At 35.1% G+C, this 16,810-nt stretch overlaps 2 protein-coding genes across 4 annotated transcripts in view; one reads left to right on the top strand and one right to left on the bottom strand.

Annotated features, from left to right (window-relative positions):
• The window catches only part of LOC125235234 (1-phosphatidylinositol 4,5-bisphosphate phosphodiesterase), a 216,569-nt gene that overhangs the window by 83,536 nt on the left and 116,223 nt on the right, over positions 1-16,810 (top strand). The gene's annotated exons all lie outside the window — the stretch shown is intronic.
• Positions 1,843-9,553, bottom strand: LOC125235235. Of its 2 annotated transcripts, XM_048141726.1 has the most exons (5): positions 8,595-9,553; positions 8,402-8,503; positions 8,184-8,264; positions 7,834-8,054; positions 1,843-2,845 (listed from the first exon to the last, which is right to left on the bottom strand). In XM_048141726.1, coding segments are annotated over exons 1-5 (519 nt in total). In that variant the 5' UTR covers positions 8,597-9,553; the 3' UTR covers positions 1,843-2,732. The 2 variants fall into 2 exon arrangements, with proteins under 2 accessions (XP_047997683.1, XP_047997682.1); XM_048141725.1 differs by lacking the exon at positions 1,843-2,845 and having other exon boundaries at positions 5,456-8,054; positions 8,595-9,301.

Genomic DNA, 16,810 nt, shown 5'->3' with positions numbered 1-16,810 from the left:
GATTATTTAAAAACACATGTTCAAGGCTGTTCTTTTAAACTTTTGTGTAATAATAATACTCTAAAAACATCTATTTTTTGCTCTAAGAGCATACATTTTGGTGGCGATAACTCCATAGGTAAACTACTAGGTTTCGGTAATGAAACTGTTCCTGCGAATATATTAATGGAATCTCCATTTCCAGTGTCCATTCTATCGACGACTATAGTTCGAATCGAATGTGATATCATTAGTGGATCATTTATCAACGGAAAACCGAGCCATATAGTTCATGAATTTGTACCTAATGTGCCTCCAGGGTATAGAATAATAGAGACGCCTAAAAACGTTATTTATTTTCCCGTCACTCAAAATACTTTAAGTTCTCTTAAAATAAGACTACTAGATACCAACAACCAATTGATAAATTTACGCGGAGAAGAGATTCAAATATATTTACACCTGAGGAAAAAATGATTGATTTCAATAAAACAGCAGTGAACCGTGATAAATCAGGCAGTACCCTTGGTGCTATCAAGAAAAGAAGACCGAAAAGCAGGCTCACTAGTGAAAATATTTTGTTTCTCAGATCAATCGGTTTACTAAAATGAGCATTCTGGACTTAGCAAACTCCTTTAGCTATGATAACTCAATCGAAAGTTATGAATACCACTCGTACAAACCTTACGTTACAAGTTTTAATTTGAACGATGAAATTCGCATACCCATCAATCAGCAAGATATGTACGTGTTGCCTTCAGCTAGCACATTATACATAGAAGGTACTATTACAGTGATGAACAGAGAAACAAAACAACCCGTGTCGAGCGTCCTGTTTACCAATAACCCTGTCCTCCATTTCTTTCAAGACATTCGATACGAACTGAATGGAATTGAAATAGACAAAATAAAAAATGCAGGAATCACAACAACAATGAAATCTCTTTTATCCATGAGTGAACATGAAGCGAGAATGGCAAAGTCGTGGGGTGGGACATAAAAGGTACTAAAGTTACCCAAGGTTTATTTTCTGCTTCTATACCATTAAACAAAATTTTGGGCTTTGCTGAAGACTACAACAAAATTATTATTAATTGCAAACATGAACTTATACTTTTACGCTCTAACACTAACTTGAATAGCGTTAAATTGAACCCAAATGAATATATAGACAATGTTACTTTATCAAAAGTGGTATGGCGTATGCCTCATATTAAGGTTTCCGATCGAGAAAGACTGAATCTTCTTAAATATGTGGAAAAAGATCGTGCAATACAAATTGCGTTCAGAAACTGGGACCTCTTCGAATATCCACTGCTGCCAAAAACTTCCAAGCACTCTTGGGCTATTAAAACTTCATCTCAAATCGAAAAACCTCGGTATGTTATAGTTGGTTTGAAAACTGGTAGGAAAAATGCGTCCGACAAAGATATAACACATTTCGATCATTGTAACTTGAGAGAGGTTAAAGTTTTCTTGAATTCTATATATTATCCTTATGAAAATTTGAATGTTAGTTTTTCCGATGAGAAGTATGCTATATTATACGAGCAATATTCTAAATTCCAACAGTCCTACTATAATCGTAGTCAGGCACCCTTGTTAAATCCTTACGATTTCAAAGAAATAGCACCATTGTTTTTCGTGGATTGTTCAAGACAAAGTGACACTTTAAAATCGGGTGTTGTTGACATCAGAGTTGAAATAGAGTGCAGTGAGGATATACCCGATCAAACATCTGCGTATTGTCTTATTTTGAATGATAGCATTATAGAGTATAGACCTCTTAGCAATATAACAAGGAAAATATCATGAGCACTAAAAGCTTATTCGTGGATGTTCAAGGATTCAAATCATTAAATAACGATTTTATAATAAAGGAATTCGCACTTAGTACTAAAGAATACACGCAAGTCTTTTTAATAAAACCACCCTACACGTTTTCTCATTTATCTCAGCAAGAAAGAAAAAGAGTAATATGGTTAGAAAAAAACCACGGGATTTTATGGAGGGAAGGATTTGTCGATCACAGAGAATTTAAAAGAATGATTGTGAACCATTTAAATAACAAGAACATTTATGTAAAAGGAGCGGAAAAAATTAAGTGGGTTAAAGATTTGTGTGCTAATTGTGCTGTAATAGATTTAGGTGAACAAGATTGTCCTAATTTTCTACATTTGCATGAAAAATATTGTAATAAGTCTAGTGCATATAACTGCCTGCATCATGAAAAAAAATGTGCTTTAAAAAATGTTATATGTATTAAAAAGTGGTATTTTGATACTATTGTGTCTGCACAAGATTTATAACGATGTTTACTATTTTAGAAATAAGCACTGTATTATGTTTTAATGATAATAAATAAAAGTCTGTAATGAAAGACCCATTTTTTATTTTTTTATTTTACGCACACATACATTTTTAACCTTAACAATAAACTCAGAAATTTTCTTGTAACATTGATTTAGAGATTTGATTTATTAAACTGTATGCCGAATCCACAACATTGTCCACTGGTTCGCTGGCTATATATTGAGCACTAAAGATCATATTTTCTTCATCATCACTCTCTGCCTGGCTTTCCTGCCCGTTACGTAAGCCGATGATTTTTATTTGTATCAGACGGGGTCCCTCAGCAACGGATTTTCTACATTTCACAAAAGTAGTGGATGATTTTAATTTACGTTTTGGAGCACGCTGTTTAGTTTTTATTTTCTTTTTGTTGGGTGTTTCTATTGATGGTGCTGTAATGGTCACGTCATGCTTGTTGGCAAGTTCTGGATATGCGTCTTCAAATGTCTGGGTGTTCCACTCTTGAGCATGGGTAAAAGGATCCTCGGGGTCACAATGTTCGCACATGTTGAAACTGTAACACAATAAGTATTACCTTTAATAAAGCCTTACTATTAAGCATTAAATCTACCTCTTGTAATTTTAAGTTTTTCTTTTGTAAAATAAAGTTTAAATAAATAAATAATAATAATGTATTTAAATTATCACATAATATTTACTAAAAGTATATAATAAAAATAAAATAATTACTTACTTGAACTTATTACTTGAACGACCACTTCTTATTGTATCAAATTCATAAATGCGAACATGCGAACATTATAACAATATAGAGAATGTCAGTATTGCAGTTTTCCAATAATGTTGTTGACCTGCTTTTGCCAGCGTAGGCATGCACGCGCCAAGAAATTAGACTCTATTCAGCTATGCAATATATACAGGTTAGGTAGATAAGCTTCTTGTTACTTGTCGGCGTTAATTGATTTTTCAAACAGCTCAAAAGAAGAGAGTCACATGTGATGAGCAAAATTAACACCTTTGTATACTTACTCATTATCATTAGTAAGAAATTGATGTATTTAATTATAATTTATAACACTGAGTGAAAGTTACTCACAGAGCGCACTTGCAACTATTATTTACTATAAGATAGGTATAGCTCTGTACTTCCTTAAGAAAAATGAATCTACAGCACTCAGGCTTTTGAGTAGGAAACTTATAACAAAAATAATTGTCATCCTTTTAAGAATGTATTCATCTTTTTACATTATTTTCATTGGGAAACATTGTTAAAGCTACTTAAAAATAACATAATTATTTGTACAATAGGTACTATATTGAATACATTCTTAAACGGTTGATCAGTATTTTGGTTACACCCTGTAAAAATGGAAAGTATGGGAGTGTATAAGAAGAAATAAACTGAACACATATTTTTTATACGTTTATTAGATAAGTATACAAAATAAAAGCATAAATTACAGACGTGCGTTATTATATATATATATATATATATTTATTTTCCAATGCAGTGAGTTAGCAGAGTATAAGTGGATATCCCTCATCCTGCTAAAATAAAGTGTAATTTTTTTCATGATTAACTGTGTTAACTAAGTTTAATAACAGTTTGAAACACTTTCACGGTAAATACAATTGAAATAGTACATTGAAATTCGCTACAACATATAATATTCAGCACTTACTTTTAGTTACAACTTTTCCATTATTTGTTTCGGATCTACAAAAAGAACTATTACCCCATGCCATAGTTGAAACTTTGTCTGATAAAATAATTCGTTTATCATCTTTATTACATAAAGCAACTTTGTTGACCGTTTGAGTGAAGATGTCATGTTTGATAGTTTTAAACAAAATATTCTTTTTTCGAATGATTTTATCGTTTAAAAGTACGTCTTTGTAATTTTCCAGTGTCAAATCTTTGATGGCACCAGCCTTAGTACCTTTTGCTTTTTTTACAAAGCCCTTTTTCGGGTGTGTACTAGTTATACAATACAGCTTAGACCGCAATCCTACAAACTCTGTTATAAGTGATCCTTCTAGCTCATCTTTGAATAGTCCCGGAATCTTTTTATTACGCAAAGGAATCTGGAAATCATTTAAAGGACTGTAATTACTCGTATCAAAGAAATCTAAGAAATGTGTTCTTAAGTCTTGGTAAAAGTCTCTAGTTTTAATTTCATAAATGAAACTGTCAGTATCAGAATAACAGAGGCGAACGCGATCACTATAGTGGGGTTTTATTACCGAGTAGTGAAATTTGTACATATGGTTTTTGGATAGTTCTAATACCGAGAATCCTATGTAAATGGGTTTATCCAATACAACTCTTTCTGGCTTCATTTGAATGGCTACCAAGTTGTCAGTGAGCACTGTGGCGCTATGAAAATTGGGTCTTGCTATTAAAGTACCGCCACAAGTAACCTTTTTAGTGCTGTTTCGTTCGTCATACCACTGGTTGACCAGTTTTACGTCAACGCGTCGTTCACAATCCTCAAGAGTTTTTCCGAATATCGAATTGTTCATTAGTTTAAATAGGTCCTGTTGAAATTGGGTTTTCGCATTTTTCCGCAACTCTGTATTTAAGTCTATGTATTTCTTTAAAAAAGAATTTTGTTTAAAAGTGAGTACACGATGTATTTTCTTAATAACCAAACCGTTTTTGAGGCATGTTTTTAGATGCTCGTAATGAATTACGTACTCATATTTATCGAACAAATTTGGAATTAATTTTGTATTTTTCCTCCCGGAGGAACAAACTTTTCTGCGCAAAAAGGATAGTCGTTGTGATCATGATGTAAATATTGCGGATATAGCAAGTCAACCTCAAGTATATACCCAAATTCCGCGTCGTCTGAAACCGATGTAATATCTAGGTGTGAAATTTCAAAGTCATCCAAAAAACGAAAATCTGACACAGGCAGCGGTTGTGACATTGCATACCCGTACAAATTATTACAATCTATGTATATGAGAAACGAATCAGGTGATTTGTTATCGTAGGTTTTCATATACTGATTATTTGCAATGGAATGTCTAGTTGAACACATACAAATCCCTCCTCGAATCCCTTTTTGAATAAAGCGAATGATTTCTAGGTCTGATATTAGCTCTAATTTAATACCAGTCATTAGTAACATTGCATCGAATGAAAGACTAGGGAGGTTAAATAGAACGCAGGATCTAGTCGATAACTAACCATACAATTTCGCCGAAAATTTTCAAAGATGTCTGATAAAAGTAAAACGTCGGTCTGAAGGTAAAGATCCGTATATTGACCAAGATTTTTTATATTAAATGTATTCCATACAGTTTGCGCATGCACATAATCCTCATCACTTATGTTCTCCGAAGTTAACGAGTTATAAAATAAATCCTGCGAAGGTAATTCAGTCTCGGCAAACGTGTCCCAACATGTTATATAGTCATAAGGATAAACACCTTTTCTAGTCAATAGGTCAAATTTGATTTCATCAGGAAAAAACAATCGTAAGTGAGAAAAGTCTGCCTTAGCAAGTCCCTTCGCTAATTTTTCTAAACTTGTATCTAGGAATTTAAACGAATCTACAAATCGTATCCGCACATACTGATCGTCAGGCATCTTTAAAAACTTACTGAAGGATATATAGTTTTCCTTGTTCTTCGCAATTATTTGCACCTTTGAACCTACATCCTCGCATAACTCCTTTATAAACAAGTGCGCATCATATCCTGCTAAGTTATGAAAGAAAACAGGAATAAATTTGGGAACACTATAACGTAAGTTACAGTATTGATGAGCGGCCCCACGATAAACACCAGTTAAGTGGCAGTGATCTCTTACTTTGTCGCCAAATAAAGCAGTCAGGCAAATGTGGCATGTCTGAGCATTTTTGTGGGCTAAAGCATTTGTTTCTGTGAAAATCATAGGCACTTCTTCACGCAATATTTTATAAATATCTTCAACATGTCTGTATAAATATTTTAAAAATTTAGAAACACAGTCGGGTCCTCTGTATTGAATAAATCTATTTAAGCGTTGATCATAAGAGCAGACTATGTTATAGGCAAAAGCTGCGGGTATATGCATTTGTTTATTTACAGTGAAACTTCCCTGAGGTTCCTTTTCAGGCTCACATGATTGAAATGGCCTAAGAATTGTTTCAAAGTCACAATAAACTACAAAAGGAACATTATAGTGACGTTCATAATGTTTAAATTGTAGATATGTACCTCTTTCCGGGAGTACAGTGGCGATTCCACTACAGGAGTGACTTTCAAACTTGTCTAGGGAAGGAAAAAATAAGAGGCAATCTTCACAAAAGTAAAGTTTACCATGATGTTTAGTTATTTGGGAACGAACCAATCGAGACAAATTATTTATTAAAACGTAGTGCGATTTATTTCCTTTCTCTATTAAAAGTAAATTAATTTTCTTACTCCTTTTATATTGAGATCTATAAATAGGTCCTGCCACTGTACGATTATCCATTAAAGAATACACATTAATACTTAAACCCACATTTTTATGCTCAAACATACCAATATCAGAGAAAGTTATGGGAAAACTGAGACCATCAATATTCAACACGTCTTTAAAGTAGGGGTATGAGGCCGTACGCTCTTTGTGATTTTTTGAGGGATAAAGCGCAGCAACAATACTCCACAGAAAACAATATTCATCTTTATTCTGTATGTTAATACAAGCTTTCTTGTTTTTAATAGACTTAGGTAAATCTATGTAAGAAGATCCTTTCAGAGGCTGGTATTTGTTAACATTAACCTCTAAATATAAATTAGATAAGAAAGTCCATCCACTATCGCGCTGCTCAAAATTTTCAATGTTATTTTTTATGTCGTTTATAACTTTTTGGTATAACTCAGAAAATGTATAGTTTTGATGTACTGTGAAGTTTTTTGTCGTAAACGACTTTGTTTCCTGCCGGTTGTTCTTAAATAAAAGAAAGTTTCCAAAATACTCGAAATTGATTTTTAAACACACGTGCTTTATCAAACACTGTTTTATAATATTTTCTAGTTTCGACGTTAAATTATCTAAAAACTGTTCAGGTATAGCAAATTCTAGCTCTTCAGATCCGAAAACTCTATAAGATGATATACGACCCTGAAAGGCAGACGAAATCTCAATTACGCCATCAGTTACTGCCACTAAAGAATTATTTTTGTGTTTAGTACTTCTCAAATGACCAACCCATTTATTTTTCAGAACTTGGATTGAACAGGCAGAGCAAAAAGGCATTTTAGTTCCACCTAACTAAATTCGCGTATAAAACAGTAAAATAAGTATTTATCTAACTAAAGTAAGTACCTATATGTATATGTGTGGTATCCGAATACAGTTCAAAATATACACTTAAAAATTATTTTTGACAATGCTGAATTTTTAACCTTTTTTGTTGTGAAAAAATGTAACTTCAGCATCGTCAAAAAGAGTTCTTAAATGCTTTGTGAGTTTTTGTAGATATTCCCACTGAGGAGTATCGTTATTTATTTGCGCTTTAACTGCCAGAAGGGCCTTTTTCCACTTATGCTCCGCTAACTCACTGCGTATATCGGCGGTGTTGTATACTCGCAGCTCCAAGAAAAACTCCCCCTCAAGATCAGCAGCACGCCGAGTCAATCCATCAGCCACGCGTTGAGTTATAGACGAGCGTAGCTGGTCTGGTGTAGGGCAATTTTTCGCAAATGCCTCGTCATCAGGAAATAGCTCGAAGACGTCGAAGGGGTTGCTGGCAGTCTTTTTCTTAGACGCTCCACTAGTAGTCCTGTAAATAATACAATAAAATATAAGTAATGCAAAACAAGGCAACAAAAAATATTTTTCAGATTACAACATAGGTGGGTGTCACAATTATAATAATCGAATAGATGCATATTTTAAATGTGTAACATACCTAGGAGATTTCGCCTGGCGAGGCTTCTTCACCTTCTTGGTCCCCGCGTCAATTTCTTCCCACTCTCGTTCTGAATCGGACCTGAAAATATTTTAACAATTTGTAAATTTAAATTCATAATGTAAGTAGGTAAAATAAAACGTAATAATCAAAAACAATTTACGTATGCAACGCATACAATATGTAAGTAGGTACGTGCAGGTGTCATATCTTTTTACCTATTAGCAGCATCGGACTTTCTTTTCTGCACCGGTTTTTTCGCTTTCGCACCTCCAGTCTTGTTATTTAGGGGTACAATAGTTTCAAACTCGGAGTCCGACCTAAAAGTAAATTAAAAAAATCATTTTAAACCTTGCACATGAGCAACTAGTATTATAATTTATAAAAAGACAAAATACAACACTTACTTACATGTTATATGTAGAAATGACGGTGGTTCGAACTTATTATTTATAAGACGTATGAGTACGTAATGTGCACTGTAAAGAGCAAAGTAGCAAAGGAATAAACAATTAGAATGATGGTTTATTAATAGCAATTTATTGATGATTTTACTAAACGAATCAGGGGTGTCACAGTCCTCATTTTACTAGTACTCGTAATAAATGCATGTAAGCCATTTGTATGACTAACTTAATATACTACGGTGTTTAAAATGCAAAATCGAGGCACACTTATTAAGTGATTAAGTGATAGTGGTATCTTAGGTGTAGGTAATCTTATTCAAGAAATCACTCCATAGCGGCAAGATAACATGTTGCTAAAGTAATTTATACTACTAAATTATTTTTGTAATTATTCTCAATTTGGTTTAAAAGCCAATATTCAAACATATTATTTTAGTGTACTTAGAATAAGTTAAACACCTAACAAGAAAACATTGGTTTTAAAACGTATGTTTTGCGCTGATGAAACATCCAAAACAGTGAATAAAGAGATTAAGGTGTTTATCCCGGTTATGATAATGTTACTTTATCATATCACCAATAATCATAAATCACCAAATACGTGCCGGCGGCAACCCTATATTTATGCCAATACTATGCTAACGCAAGTATCCTATAACAATTTACATCCGTTTCGAAATTACGAAATGTTAGATGTCGTTTTTAACAATTAGTGCAATTAATGCAGAATACCTAATTAGAATAACATATGGATATGACGTTGCATTTTCGCAACACGAACCTTGATGATCGGCTAAGTAGCAGTACTTAACAGTACCTATAAAATGGATGGTCCTGGGTTCGAATCTCAAAAATGGCCAACATTTCTGTGAAGTGCTTATTATTATTTTTTCTCTTCGTCTTTAAATGAATGAATGAAAATGTTTATATCAGATAAAAATATCCATATTTTTTAAATAAGACTAGACTATTGCTATTAAAAGTAATAATTGAGCAAATATATAATAACGTTACAATATATTTATGTGCATCTATTAAGTATTTATCCTCCTAATACAAACAGTCTAAAACTCTTGTTCCAATAAACATACATAGTTCGAAGTCATTATGAAATAATTGTTTTGCTCAAATAGGCTCCTTTTGTTGAGTGCTTAACTAAATGAACCCATGAGATTTTTTTAGTTGGAACCATTGAAGGGAAGCTCCTTACTATGGAAACGATAGTGAACGACATCTATGGAAATGAGCGCAACCACAGATCAAATAATACTAGTACAGATACCTAACCCCATACTAAAAATGGGCGCCGTCCTAAGTATTCTAGACCTGTGTACTAAATTTAATCCACACTCAAAGAGCTAGATGGCGCCAGTAGCCACGCGTGGCCAACAAAACTCTTATCAGTATCCTACGTCGAAATAGTCATTAAACTGCAACATCTTGCGACATCTGTTTTAGCTTTCACGCACCAAACATACAACGTCATGTGCACGTTTAAAGTCAGACATTACTAGATGGCGTTGTAGACAGCCTACCAGTGGATTGTATGCCGCGCGGTTAGTATGTGTGCGTGCAGGTGGTGCGCAATGTACGTACGCGCTGGGTCCGCTCATCAGTGTGCGTAGTCGAATGCACACGTGCTCACGATAATATTTGTTTCGTTGTATCTATCTACCTCTAATTATAGCTGTTGCGTACTTGCGCGACAAAGCTAGACTACATTTCTGTCGGCATATGGTGTCGACAATTGCCATTCGGCTACGCCGGCTGCTGAGTAAAATATAGCACGCACCTATTAGTATTGGTATTATTTTTAACCGTCGCCTCATCTCTCAAGAAGGACGGTTAAGCTAGGAACATACTACGCGGACGTCCGTCGTAAAACGACCGCGACCGCGACCGATCAGTGTGCACGGAACAAAACATCCAGCGAGCCAGATTTCGATCGGAAGTCCATGCGCTCAAGGCCACGTCCACGTCCGTCGACCGATAGTTTGCACGGTTATGTGTATTTCCATTGTCCAGATTCCCGTCCGCGGTCGATTTACGACGGACGTCCGCGTAGTATGTTCCTAGCTTTATAAAGTCGTCTGTATGTTTTTTTTTATTTTTTTTAATGTTTGTTCCTCGATATCTCCGTCGCTTCTGGACCGATTTTGAAAATTTTTTTTTTGATTGAATGTATATGCATACAGATTGGTCCCATTTTTCTCAGAACCCAGTTCTGAAGATGGGATCCTGGAGAAATCGAAGGAACTCCTCGAATCTGAAAGGCATACATATGCTGATTTTTGTGTTTTTAAAGGAACAGCATGCATTTGGGTACGGAAAAGTGACATTTGGTGCAGTGGAACTGCTGATGATGGCTAGAACGGAACTCTTCAAATCTGAACGGCACGCTTATAGTGACTTTGGTATTTTTATAAGAACAGCATGCACTTTCGTCCAGAACAGTGACATTTGGTGCAGTGGAATTGCTGATGATGGTCAGAACCGAACTCCTCAAATCTGAACGGCACGCTTATAGTGACTTTGGTATTTTAATAAGAACAGCATGCACTTTCGTCCAGAACAGTGACATTTGGTGCAGTGGAACTGCTGATGATGGCCAGAACCTAAACTTCTCAAATCTGAACGGCACGCTCATAGTGACTTTGCCATTTTTAGGGTTCCGTAGTCAACTAGGAACCCTTATAGTTTCGCCATATCTGTCTGTCCGTCTATCCGTCTGTCCGTCTGTCCGTCTGTCCGTCCGTCCGTCCGTCCGTCCGCGGATAATCTCAGTAACCGTTAGCACTAGAAAGCTGAAATTTGGTACCAATATGTATATCAATCACGCCAACAAAGTGCAAAAATTATAAATGGAAAAAAATGTTTTATTAGGGTACCCCCCCCCCCCCCCCTACATGTAAAGTGGGGGCTGATATTTTTTTTATTCCAACCCCAACGTGTGATATATTGTTGGATAGGTATTTAAAAATGAATAAGGGTTCACTAAGATCGTTTTTTGATAATATTAATATTTTCGGAAATAATCGCTCCTAAAGGAAATTTTGATAGGTTCAGTAGTTTTTGAGAAAAATACGGAAAACTACGGAACCCTACACTGAGCGTGGCCCGACACGCTCTTGGCCGATTTTTTATAAGAACAGCATGCGCTTACGTCTAGAACAGTGACATTTGGTACAGTGGAACTGCTGATGATGGTCAGAACCGAACTCCTCAAATCTGAACGGCACGCTTATAGTGACTTTGGTATTTTTATAAGAACAGCATCATGCACTTACGTCCAGAACAGTAACATTTGGTGCAGTGGAACTGCTGATGATAGTCAGAACCGAACTCCTCAAATCTGAACGGCACACTCATAGTGACTTTGGTATTTTTGTAAGAAAAGCTTGCATTGAAGTCCAAAACAGTGACATTTATTTAGTTATGTTTGTTAAGCATATTGAGTTTTCAAGTCAAAGTTTGTCAAGCTTCGATTTCTTATAATGTAATCAGATTCATGAGGAATTGAGGAAACTGCTCAAACCTTAACGTTATACGTATATTCATTTGTGTTGCCATCTAAAAATTAAAGCATTAAAAGCAGTTTTAAAAATACTTACACATTTCTACATAATCCAACATTCGCAAGTAGCTTTCACCAGAACCCGAAAGGCGACGGTTTTTTTTCTTAAAAATTATGTTGAGCCGTTTTATTATGAGTCCTGTGGCACATTGTTGTTTATATAACCTCGTAAGGACGTCTTGTTAAACCAAATGTTAAAACTCCAGTTTTAAGTAGGTAACATGAATAACAAATTATTTAGTTTCACTAATCAAATTGATTGCTCTATAAATTGATATAATCTGTCAAACAAGTCTGTCAGTAAATAAGAACAAAGAAAACTATAGGTATCCTTTTCTATAGCACCCTAAAGAAAAGGACGCGTGGTAACCTGGTGACGTCTTAGAAAAGTTACTTCGTTGGGTTAGTATCGACACAGATCGACTAGAGAGGTAGTTTATCGATACAATATGTTCGAGAACAGCATATTAATGCAAGTTAAAATAAATCATGTAAATAAAATTGTTATTTGTTATACACACTGTTTTTATTGAATTCCGTCAACTTTAAGGGAAGATCAAATGAATTTAATGTCTCTAAGAAACTTAACTCTTACGGTTATCGAGTTATTAAAAAAATAAAGATAATTACTGAACATGTGTGTGACTGCCTTTACCAAAGATAATTACTGAACACGTGTGTGACCAATTCCTAATGTTTTTTGTTTTGACATGTGCAGTCAATCACTTGACACTAACTTGAATGTTATTCGTAAGGGTCTCTCACACTAATAAATTCATTTAGGTACATAGAGGTACATCAGGGTGGCAAACGGCCTCCGCGCGGTTAGTATGTGTGCTCGCCGCTTACGTACTCGCTCTATCCGCGACACATGCAAGCGGATGTGAATGAACAAGATTTAGTCGCGGCCCCGCGCCCCGCGCCCCTACCTACCTATACTAGTACCTATTCTACGCATCACATTTGCACTGACCTTGAGAGGCCCGAGCCCCCAATCAAAGAATGCGTTGGTTTATTAAAATTTAAAGCACTCGAAAGCAGGCGCGTAATAGTTAATTAGAAATGTGGGAAAAAAACCGTCGTCGGTGTCGTTTTTCCTTTCGTGTATGATATCTATTTCAATGTATAAATATGGAAATGTATATTATTGAGTAAACAAATACATGTACTTAATATAAAAAATAAAAGGTAATGTAACGGTTACCGCGATAGTTACTCATGAAATAAAATTATGGAAACGGATTAATAAAATTAACAATTCCATAGTTTTATTTCATTGTCTACAGTCATTTTTACTCATGAAATTGAGAAAAACACCGAAATTAGTTATTTACTGAAACTTGACGTTCACATGTTTATTGTAATATGCCTACTTGAAAAATAAATATTTCATTTTCATTTTATTTCAATACATAATTACTATTATCTGTTATGGCCTTATGGCTGCCGGCCAGATGAGCCATTTTTTTAAAGTTGTTCACCCCTGTTTTTTTGTAACATGGGTGTTTTTTACGCGATTCATACTCAGAATCTCAAGGTCTTTCGATCCTGCCTGATAGGAAGTAAAAAAAAGTCTTAAGAGGCCTTATTCCTAAAGACGAGCGTTTTTTGCAAAATAGAACCTTTTTCATTCAAAATTATAAAGAAGCTATAAATGATTATTAAAAAAATGATAATGTTCCTAAAAGTACATATCTTAAGCTAGAAAGTCAATTGGTACTACTTTAAAATATGTCTTTTTATACTTCCGAAAAATCAGTTTTTTCGGAAGACGTTTTCAATTTTCATAGTGGGATAGCTCGTTTAGAATCGTGATTGTGCTGTTTTTTTTTTTTTTTTTTTTTAATCTTTATTGAAAAAAAAGGGTTTTTTCACAAATGAAAATGTCACCCTTATTGTGACATAGCAAAACATGTATACTCTTTGTTGTTTGTTGTGTTTGTTTCCGCTTTTAAGTTTATTGTAAATAAGACTGCTTGCACTTACATTGAGATTATAATTACATAATGCTATTAAATGAAATCTAATGAAGCGAATTTCCTAAATCTCAAAACCCTTTAAATCGAATATGTATAGTAATGAGCAAAAATTTTACCGCAGGCTTTCCAAACCGACGATGCTTGATCAGCTACTTTTAGAACGAACATGTACACCGTGTCCAATAAGTCCGAATACTCACATTTTACCTCAGTTCTAAAGATATAGGGATCACAGGCCATCAAATTCTTATTTAAACTGAAGAGTATATTCCTTTTAATAAAATACAAGCACAAAGTTCATGAAATTTCCGAAGTGTCTAAGAAAAACAAAGAGGTAAAGTGCCAACAAAATACTTGCTCGGCACGCAGGTGACGAGTTATTTTTTATACGCAGAATCTGTATGTGATAAAACAGACGCCACGTGTCCAAAATAAACTATTATGGGTACCGAGGATAGATAACGTTCCGGGCAACTAGAAAAATGTGCCTAGGTTCCAGAGCTCACCATCGGCCCAGGTGTGGGATGCAGTATGTAAGCGAGGTAAACTACCTTCAGTACTTACAGATAAAAGCGTTAAAATCAACGTTTTTTTCTTTAAAACCAAGGTTTTGGAGAAAAAAATGCCTTAAAGTTAAAAAGGATGCTTGGGAATGAGTATCATGTGTCCCAACAAGACGCACCTCCAGCACATTCGGCAAATGGTATTCTAGCGTAGTTTCAGACTAATTTGGCAGTTTTTTATCCGAAACATGAGTGGCCACCCAGACCTCCAGGTTTAGGCGTATTAGACTACTTTGTATGGTCATACATGCTTTGAAGACTAAATTTTTATAAAATCATAAACCTAGATCATTTCAAAAAGATTATTGAGAGAATTTGGGATGAAATGTGAAGAAAACGGTGCGTGCCGCGTGTGATCCGTTTGAGAAGCGTTTGAGGCTGGTAAACAAGTTAATGCTGGAGTTATTCCAAAACATTTGTTGTGAATGTAGTAAATAAGAGTGCCATTCATAAAATATAATAATAATGTAGTAACTATTTGTTAATTTTGTTTTATTGGCTATTTGTGCTGTACATTAAATAAATGTCATATACAAAGAAAAAGTGACCAAAGCCTCCAGTGCTCCGAGCTGGAATCGAACCAGCGTACTCCGCTTACCGGGCGAATGCCAGAACCACTCGGCTATCGGTCCACGAAAGCAAGGGTCGAAATTTCTAAGTATATGACATTTGGTCACTTTTTCTTTGTATATGACATTTATTTAATGTTTAGAACATAATAGTAGTGTTACTTAAAATAACAAGTTAAAATATTTTCTATGAAAGTAATTTAATTTGTTCTTAGAGTGTTATTTGTGCTGTATGCAAACTTATTGGACACGGTGTACATATTTTGATTTTCACCCTTTAAAATGTTTCTAAGACGCAACGTTTTGCAAATTTGGTCACGTCATGCACAGTTAAACTGTAGAATGAATTGTCGCCAGCGGTATTTCCGGACCAATGCGACCATCAAACCTTCAAGAAAAGAGCGTACATCCATCTTAAAGGCCGGCAACGCACCTCCAACACTTCTGGTGCTTCTGGTGTCCATGGGCGGCAGTGATCGCTTACCATCAGGCAGCCTATCTGCTCGTTTGCCTCCTATCCCATAAAAAAACGTTTAATATTTTTTAAGAAAAAAAAGGTATTTTTTAAAACTGCTTTTAATGCTTTAATTATTTGATGGCAACACAAATCAATATACGTATAACGCTAAGGTTTGAGGAGTTTCTCAATTCCTCATGAATCCGATTATAAGAAATCGAAGCTTGACAAACTTTGACTTGAAAACTCAATAATTATGCTTAACAAACATAACTAAATAAATGTCACTGTTCTGAACTTAAATGCATGCTTTTCTTACAAAAATACCAAAGTCACTATGAGTGTGCCGTTCAGATTTGAGGAGTTCGGTTCTGACCATCATCAGCAGTTCCACTGCACCAAATGTCACTGTTCCGGACGTAAGTGCATGCTGTTCTTATAAAAATACCAAAGTCACTATAAGCGTGCCGTTCAGATTTGAAGAGTTTGGTTCTGAGTGTTCTGACCATCATCAGCAGTTCCACTGCACCAAATATCACTGTTCTGGACTGGACGTAAGTGCATGATGTTCTTATAAGAATACCAAAGTCACTATAAGTGTTCCGTTCAGATTTGAGAAGATCGGTTCTGATCTGACCATCATCAGCAGTTCCACTGCACCAAATGTCACTGTTCTGGACGAAAGTGCATGCTGTTCTTATAAAAATACCAAAGTCATTATAAGCGTGCCGTTCAGATTTGAGAAGTTCCGTTCTGGCCATCATCAGCAGTTCCACTGCACCAAATGTCACTGTTCCGTACCTAAATGCATGCTGTTCCTTTAAAAACACAAAAATCACCATACGTATGCCTTTCAGATTCGAGGAGTTCCCTCGATTACTCCAGGATCCCATCATCAGAACTGGGTTCTGAGAAAAATGGGACCAATCTGTATTCATATACATTCAATATTTTTTTTAATCGGTCCAGTAACAACGGAGATATCGAGGAACAAACATAAAAAAATGAAAAAAATAAATAAACATACAGACGAATTGAGAACCTCGCCTCAAATCTCTCAGATTTGAGGCGACGGTTA

The sequence above is a fragment of the Leguminivora glycinivorella genome, chromosome 17, assembly GCF_023078275.1.
Source record: "Leguminivora glycinivorella isolate SPB_JAAS2020 chromosome 17, LegGlyc_1.1, whole genome shotgun sequence".
Lineage (NCBI taxonomy): Eukaryota > Metazoa > Arthropoda > Insecta > Lepidoptera > Tortricidae > Leguminivora > Leguminivora glycinivorella.
The sequence above is the reverse complement of the archived record's forward strand: the minus strand, read 5'-3'. Positions and strand labels throughout refer to the sequence as shown.